The sequence below is a fragment of the Brachypodium distachyon genome, chromosome 3 (genome assembly GCF_000005505.3).
Source record: "Brachypodium distachyon strain Bd21 chromosome 3, Brachypodium_distachyon_v3.0, whole genome shotgun sequence".
Lineage (NCBI taxonomy): Eukaryota > Viridiplantae > Streptophyta > Magnoliopsida > Poales > Poaceae > Brachypodium > Brachypodium distachyon.
Window position 1 is genome coordinate 39,696,638 of NC_016133.3, and position 8,699 is coordinate 39,705,336.

Below are 8,699 nucleotides of genomic sequence, written 5' to 3' on the forward strand. Positions count from 1 at the left end.
CATTCGACACGAAATATCTCTAGCTTTCAGCGGCCGACAGCAAGAACTGTTCGACTTCAGGGGTCGAGTCGCGGTTGTGGTCATGCATTTGGGTGCGCATTTGGTAGATTGACTTTCGTTTGGCATTTTCGTTGCAAGAGTGCTGCTACGGGGCGACATTTGTTGGTGCAGGAAGGCATGGACTCGGCGCCGGTTTATCTGCGGATGTATGGAAGCCGAATGTGCTTGCTAGGCATGCTTTTTATCTCATACACTCGTACACATGTCATCTAGTCTGTGAGCCATGCTATTTCCTTTTCCAACCGAAGGTGCTTGTTAGCCGGGTAACCCACAAATTTGCGCAGGTATACTCGCTATATAATTTTGTGGTGTTTTTTCTTTGGCTACTTCGGTATGCATAATGTCGTAAGCATTGCTTTTTATATAGACAAATTTGTATATTTTTATTCCCATCATCCATTGACGTTGATGACTTTTTCTGCCTGGGGCCCGATAGATATTTGTATGTATGCGGCGAGTTTTTCATTTTAAGAAAATAATTTGCCTACATGACTTGATCAATTCTCCTCCTCGTCACTGGGAAGACTCACAGAACTGTTCGAGTTCCATTCATGTTCGTTGATCAGGAGAATGGCAAGCTCAAGATTGCTAGATGGATTCAGTTGTCTTGTAAGTTCCTTATCCAGCGTTGCAGTACCAGCCGCCGGGCCATGTAATTCGGGCGTCACATGCACACGTGCCCGATGCCTACGCGTATTTGTCTATTTATTTGACTGGCTTTAAACTAATCAGAAATCACTTTCGTCGCCGAAGACGGGGAAGTAACCCCGTGAGCCATGACGGGGAGGACGCGCCGGCACAGGTTCTTTCTCGGCTTCATGTTGTCTCTCTTGCTGGCACGCCATGTTGGCCTGACATGTGGGTCCGTCTGGGCAGTTTCACGTTTAGTCGTTGGCGAGCGAGCGGTTTAGTAAATCTGGTGTGTTTTATAACAAAAACGTATACCGTACCAATGTGAAACCCTATCCTATAATGTGGTGGTTTTTGTAATTTACTAAACTAGCGGGGTGTCCCGCACAGATTGCGCGGTTAGACTTGTATATATAATGATTTTTTTTATTTATTTTTATTTTTGTAATTGCTTACGAAATGTTCTGAATGATTTGATTGATTAAATTCATATCACATTATATTGTAGGTTAGGTTTATTTTTATTACAGTTTCGCTGCAAGTCGTCTGATTTTTAGTTAAGGATCACTCAGTTGGTCAACCATCGAATTTGGTTTGCACTTTAATATTCTGAACGAACAATGAAGAGAGGGGAGTGGGGAAAGGGAAATGACGTCTGCGTACTAATTTGACAGCTCTTGTACGTCGACTGAGATTTCATACTTTTAGATTTAATTCTTTTGCTTAAACATTAGACGTCTGATGTATAGTGACATCCATTTTACTAACATTATTTGCAGTACAAAAGTGTTCATGTTGTACAAGTAACATATGTGTTTTTTTTGCATTTAAATTTGAGTGGCATTTTTTATTTTAGATAATGTAAAAAGTTTTGTTTTAGACATCGATTAGAGACCTATAGATTTTTTTTTATATCCTTAATTATTATTTCTATATGGGTGTCGTAGTGAGCATTTCCTTTTATCTAGCACAATTTGTGTTAGCTTGAGAGTTGTTAGACTTCAGGTGTCTAGTTCATCAAATTGGGTGCGCCTATGGTAGATCGGCTACTGACCGGTGTTTTCGTGTGGTGCTGCTGTTGGTGCATACATGGATTTGGTGAGGTCTGTGATGTATTAAAGCCGAAGGTGCTTTGTAGCCATGTCTTTACATCTTATACACAAAGCATCTATCTTGTAATCCATGTTGTTTCCTTTTATATTTCTGTTTTTAGAAATCCAATTGGCCCTACCTCGGCATCAAGTCATACTGAACAGTTTAATATTTTAAATAACGAAAATTTTAAATTGATAAAACTGATAATGATAAAATGAAAAGACTGACATATAAATAGGAGATTATACTGACACCTTCAGAGAGATATGGGACAAACAATAATAAACCAATGTGCTTTTATGCAACGTAGGATCATGTGAAGTGATATTAAAAATCTGACCGGAAGAAAGGTTATACAGGAGATTACCTGAAGTTGAAGTTCTGTGTGCGGAAGTTGAAGTAGATTGAATCTATATAACTTATAAAGTTGATCCCCACTAACTGCAATTAACGTTTGCAAACTTAACATGCAAGGTGTCCACATAATCATGCACATCATGGACATTCAAAAGCTCCACATCACCATCCACATCATGTGTTGTTGTAAATTAGGAATCCATTTTGGTGGTCCATTCAAATTTAATATTTTGACACCTAAGATTTTTCATGTTCACGTTTCATGTAAATATTTCCCCAAACACACATATTTTCATGACATGTATGTCATATTTTCTAAGATCTACAAATATTCAGGTTAACGAGACTTCACTTTTCAGTTTTCTTCAAAATTGTTAATGTTCATGCACATTAAAATTACATCTATTGTTTTGTTGCATAGGTGTTATGAATGATAAAATCGTTTTGTCCTACAATATTTATATTTATTTTACATTAAATCATATTATTATCATTTGTTTATAAAATTATATTCAGACGTGCATATAGAATTTTCCGCGGGAACCCGCGAGAAATCACCTAGTTCCAAGGACGTGTGCGGAAATACCTACTTGATACATCTTCTTGCACGCACGTACGACTCATTGCAAAGTGAAGAATTGAATTGAAGCTAGCTAGCTAGCTACAGATCGAACGACAATGGAGTTGGAGGAAAGCAATGGCAAGAGGTATGAGCAGTTGAGTACTAATGCAAATTTCTGCGCGGCTACACGGATAGATTTTAGCCCACTAATTGCTAGTACTACGTAATACTACTATGTAATCAAGCCTATTCGTATTGGACACAAACACTTATTTCCGACTGCTGCAGCTATTGGACTTGAAATACAACACGCGACTGCTGCAACAATTGGACTTGAAATATATCACGAATAGATCTTAGCCGTACGTTATGTTTGACATAATCCAGGCGGCAGAAGATATTAGATCGTGTTCAAGCGATGGGTTTGATTTATTCTCAGCCGTATGATAACTTTAAAACAATCTATACCATAAAATTTCTGCTACTTTAATTAGATATAAATTAGACTTGCTAAATCTATTTTTTTAGGAAACGCCATCATGACCATTTTATTGATTTATGAATAATAGTTACATCACGAGGGAAGCAACAATAAAATCTGAAGGATTATCAATCCAAACGAGCGGATAGTTCTGCCCTCTATGCGAAGCAAGAAATGAGCAACACCATTACCCTTACTATGACAGTGCTCTACAACAACATGAGTAAAAGACCTAACTTGCTAAATCTAGCTTGATCTTTAGCATCTTCCAGGTTTCGTTCAACCCGTGACCGGCAAAAGAAAGAAGCATATGTTGGCACATACAAACAACTGGAGTGACAAGCAACTAATCCAGAGTCCAAACAAGTGCTGACCCACAGGGGATCGGCCCATATCCACCCTGACGACGCGTCTCCCTACACGATAAACTCTCCAGTACAGTCCCACCGGCCCAGCCAGAGCCACACCTTCTTCCAGCCACGGCCACCACGCGCAGCCAGCCACCAAGGCACCTTCTTTTACCCCGAGCCGCTGCTCGCTTTGCGCTTTTCCCCTTCGCTTCTCCACTCCACTCCCCAGTCCCCAATCCGGTCTCTTCGGCCCCGATCCGCCCGCCATTACGCAATGGTGGTGGTAAGGCTGCTCCTCCTCCTTGCTGTCGTCGCCGGCGTACGCGGTGGAGAGGATGCAGATGCCTCGAGGACGTACATCGTGCGGGTGGATGCTGACGCGAAGCCGTCCGCTTTCCCGACGCACGCGCACTGGTACGAGTCGGCGGTGCTGGCGGCGTCCGGGCCGGGCGGGGAGTGGCCGGAGGGCGGCCCGCTGATCCACACCTACTCCGCGGCCCTCCACGGGTTCTCGGCGCGGATGTCCCCCTCGGCGGCGGCGGCGCTGGCGGGCGCTCCCGGGGTGGCCGCCGTGGTGCCGGAGCGCGTCCGCCACCTCGCCACCACGCGCTCCCCGGGATTCCTCGGGCTCCTGTCCTCCCCGCCCTCGGCGATTCTCGCGGACTCCGACTTCGGCTCCGACCTCGTCATCGCCATCATCGACACCGGCATCTCGCCCGCCCACCGCAGCTTCCACGACCGTGGGCTCGGCCCTGTGCCGCCCAAGTGGCGCGGCGTGTGCGCGTCGGGCCCCGGGTTCCCCCCCAACTCCTGCAACCGCAAGCTCGTGGGCGCCCGGTTCTTCTCCGCGGGGTACGAGGCCACCTCCGGCCGGATGAACGAGACCGCCGAGGTCAGGTCGCCGCTCGACAACGACGGGCACGGGACACACACGGCGTCCATCGCCGCGGGCCGCTACGTGTTCCCGGCGTCCACACTCGGCTACGCGCGCGGCGTGGCCTCCGGGATGGCGCCCAAGGCGCGCCTCGCCGCGTACAAGGTGTGCTGGGCGGGCGGCTGCTTCGACTCCGACATCCTGGCCGCCTTCGACGCCGCCGTCGCCGAAGGCGTCGACGTCGTGTCTCTCAGCGTCGGCGGCGTCGTCGTCCCCTACTACCTCGACGCCATCGCGATAGGGGCGTTCGGCGCGACGGAGGCCGGGATCGTCGTGTCGGCTTCGGCCGGCAATGGCGGCCCCGGCGGGCTCACGGTGACCAATGTCGCGCCCTGGATGACCACCGTGGGAGCTGGGTCCATGGACCGCGCCTTCCCGGCCAACGTGCGGCTCGGCAACGGCCAAGTGCTCGACGGCGTGAGCGTGTACGGCGGGCCCGTGCTGCAGTCCGGCAAGATGTACGAGCTTGTATACGCGGGGACAAGCAGCGGCGCTGCCTCTGCCTCGTCCTCCGGCGACGGCTACTCGGCGTCGATGTGCCTCGACGGGTCGCTGGACCCGGCCGCCGTGCGCGGGAAGATCGTGGTGTGCGACCGCGGCGTGAACTCTCGCGCCGCAAAAGGAGACGTGGTTCACCGCGCCGGCGGCGTCGGGATGGTGCTTGCCAATGGCGTGTTCGACGGCGAGGGCCTCGTGGCCGACTGCCACGTCCTGCCCGCCAGCGCCGTCGGCGCCGCCTCCGGGGAGAAGCTCCGTAAGTACATCGCATCTTCCACACAGCAGAAGCCGGCCACGGGCACTATCCTCTTCCAAGGCACTCATCTCGGCGTGCATCCAGCGCCGGTGGTGGCTGCCTTCTCTGCGCGTGGGCCGAACCCCCAATCCCCGGAGATACTCAAACCGGACCTGATAGCCCCTGGTCTGAACATCCTCGCTGCATGGCCCAACGGCGTCGGTCCGGCAGGAATTCCCTCCGATGGCCGCCGCACAGAATTCAACATCCTCTCCGGCACCTCCATGGCATGTCCGCACATTTCCGGCCTCGCCGCGTTGCTCAAGGCCGCGCACCCTACCTGGAGCCCCGCGGCGATCAAGTCGGCGCTCATGACCACCGCCTACATCAAGGACAACAGAAACGGCACCATGGTCGACGAGTCCACCGGCAAGGTGGCCGACGTGTTCGACTTCGGCGCCGGGCATGTCGACCCGATGCTTGCCATGGACCCTGGCCTGATCTACGACATCACCCCCGGAGACTACGTCAGCTTCCTCTGCAACCTGAACTACACCGGGCAGAACATCCGTGCGATCACTCGGCGCCCCGCAGACTGCCGTGGCGCGCGCCGAGCCGGCCACGCCGGCAACCTCAACTACCCGTCCCTGTCCGCAACGTTCGTTGCTGATGGCATCAAACCGACGATGAAGACCCACTTCATCCGGACGGTGACCAACGTTGGCGGCGGCCGATCGGTTTACCACGCGACCGTCAGAGCGCCTGCGGGGAGCAATGTGACCGTGCAGCCGAAGCAGCTGGCGTTCCGGCGCGACGGGCAGAAACTAAGCTTCACGGTGCACGTGGAGACGGCGGCGCCCGTGCGGGCGAAGAAGATGGAGCCCGGGAGCTCGGAGGTGAGGAGCGGGACGTTGACATGGAGAGACGGCAGGCACGCCGTCAATAGCCCCATCGTCGTCACACTACAAGCGCCAGTGCAGTAGGCAACCTTCGTCACGAACCAGCGACCGATCGATCGAGCAAAGTGAACAAGATCTCTCTGTTGATCTATCCTTGTACCATAGACTATTAGTAGTGCTCCTAGTAATTTAGCAGTGCCGGCCATACATCTTGGGCATCTGTATAAGCTTAAGCCATACTGTAAGTCTAGCTCAGAGTTCTCCAATCTTCTTTCCCGTGGGGGGATGACCCCGGGCAAGGTCAAGACGAACATTAGCCGAGATAACGAGATCAAAGCCGGCACAGTTACGTGCGTCGGCATCCTTAAGCCGTACTAAGCCGGCATACCGCGTATATGTCGGCAAATCTTTCTTGCCTTATGTGATTGCAGGATAAGGACGAGTACTCTGATCTCGGCCAGCGCCGAGATGTCTCAACGGTCTTATCCTCATCGCATGGCGCAAAGTAAAACAGCGATATCTTTATCACGCGAAAGCAGTCGTTGCTTACGTTGTGGTGCCAGGCGACTGCGCAAAGAAGCATCGAAACATAATCAATGACGGAAGCTGGCAGAAGGCTACAGTACTTGTTGCCAGACGCCAGGAAAAGTAAAGTTGTCTTGTCCCCTGCGGTGCCATCCGAATGGAACCAAGTCGCGTGCTCGACGGGGCCTGTAGAAAATAACGTTAGCATTTGGTCCACATGTCAGTGTGACATGGGCGGTCCATAAATAAGAACACTACCCATCCCTGGAGAGGGATCCTTAACTTAGACATCTAGGCTTTTCCCTTCTTCTTCTTCTTCCTCAAAAAAACTGCTCAAGGAGCATCATTGTAGATCTTGGTATCTCGGCAAATACAACCAAGCAGGAGTAGGAGATTTACCTCAACAAGAGGGCTCCGAACCTGAGTAAATCGTGTGTGTTCTTGTGTTCGTGCGTGGTTCTCATCACGTCCTCCCTCCTCCGGATCCTCCTTCATCCATCGATCCCAACATAAGTCATCCTATGGCATCTGCCGTGACACCACCACGACAGTTGGCGCCCACCGTGGGGCCAGCAGCGGCGCTGGCTGGAGTTTTCATCCGGACGGGAATCTTCCTCGTCACCGGAGAGCGCGTGGTCTCCGGTTTGGTCCAGAGATTCGACTCTCTGGGCTTCATCGACAACAACGCATGCTGCTTCAACAACACGTCGCTTCCCTGTGCAGGCCGCTTCATCAACTTCCGCATGCATGAGGTTTATGTCGCCACTGACAATCCTTGCAGGTACCCCGAGCAGGTGGTGGTGGCCGAAGCTCCCCCTGCCGTCTGCACGGTTCGCGGCCGGCATGTGGACTGCCCCGCTGACCGTGTGGAGGTCATGGTGACGGCTCACGATGTCGATGCTGGCAAGGGCACCGCAGAGAGTGGCGCGGTCCCAAGCAAATCCGAGAGAACGGCTAAGTTCCCCTTGGAGAAGCCGGATAATATCGCTGCTCAAGCCGGCACGTCAGCTCTGCGTCCAAAGCCGACTCAGCTCCAGGCCGCCATCGAACAGTTGACTGCGCTGGTGGCGACAAACGCTAACCCGGCCCAGCTGTAGGCTGAGTTGGAGTTGGAGCCCTGTCGATGTGGCTCGTGCACGGCAAGAGCTTGATATTTCGCTCCGTGAGTATAACAAAGCCCATGGTCTCAATTCTACCGCATTGACTAATCCTAGCCGAGTTGGGGAAGTGCGAAACCGTGGCAGGAACCTAAACACCGAGATAGCTAGAGATGGCAAGGGGATGCCCGCGGTGTCGGCAAGTTTTGCCTCGGCACTGAAGCCGAAATACAACACTCCTGTTAAGAATCTCAAGGCCGCCGAGGCTGCGGCCGAAGAGTTGCCGAATCTCACGGGAGAGGCACTCCGGCTGCAACAGTTGCGTGTAAAGAAGTTGCTCCGCATAGCCAATGAGCAGAATGAGGCATAGATGAGGTTGCACGGCAAGCCCGGTGCATCTCAAGTCAGTCACTCCGCAGCGGGCGCTGATGGCCAGGTTGACAAGCAAGCATCTTTGCCTGGTGGCAAACGAGACAAAAGTGTCAACTCAGGCCGAGATAAGTGACTAGAGCGTTATGATCCGGCTTTGGCCGAGAGGCAAATGGTCAGAAGAGTTGATGACAGCCAAAGTGGTCTGCGTCTCGGAAACAATCGTCGAGACCAGCAAGAGCGTCACTCGGCTGGTCATGAACACCAATCTCAGGGTCCGGCACCCAATACTGCTGCAGGTCAGCAGAGTGTCGGGCGCAACCCCCTGTATCGAGGTGAAGATTGCCGGCAAGACCGTTACGATGACGGGTACTCGGCCATTGGTGATGAAGGTTATCTCAAACGAGAACGTGATAATCTCGACCCGCTCGGAGCCCGAGTTGGGAACAAGCAAGTGTCGTAGCTGGATGCCCGACATCGCCTCGATAGAATCTATCTGTCGAAACTTCTGGAAGAACAAGGCCCTCCGAGACCGCGCTGTTTCGCGCACCGGATCATGAAGGAGACACCAGCCCAGGGTTTCCAGCTGCCCAGAGGCACGAAAACG

General features: G+C 52.0%; 1 protein-coding gene across 1 annotated transcript; it reads left to right on the forward strand.

The window, feature by feature from the left end:
- The first annotated feature begins 3,617 nt into the window (after positions 1 to 3,617).
- On the forward strand, positions 3,618 to 6,475 carry LOC100845921 (subtilisin-like protease SBT1.5). The gene has a single exon (XM_014900036.2). The coding sequence runs from the start codon at positions 3,810 to 3,812 to the stop codon at positions 6,183 to 6,185; it is 2,376 nt and encodes a 791-aa protein (XP_014755522.1). The 5' UTR covers positions 3,618 to 3,809; the 3' UTR covers positions 6,186 to 6,475.
- Positions 6,476 to 8,699: the final 2,224 nt, after the last annotated feature.

Coding starts and splice junctions, on each gene's coding strand:
- LOC100845921 (XM_014900036.2), top strand. CDS start 3,810: ATGGTGGTGGTAAGGCTGCTCCTCCTCCTTGCTGTCGTCGCCGGCGTA.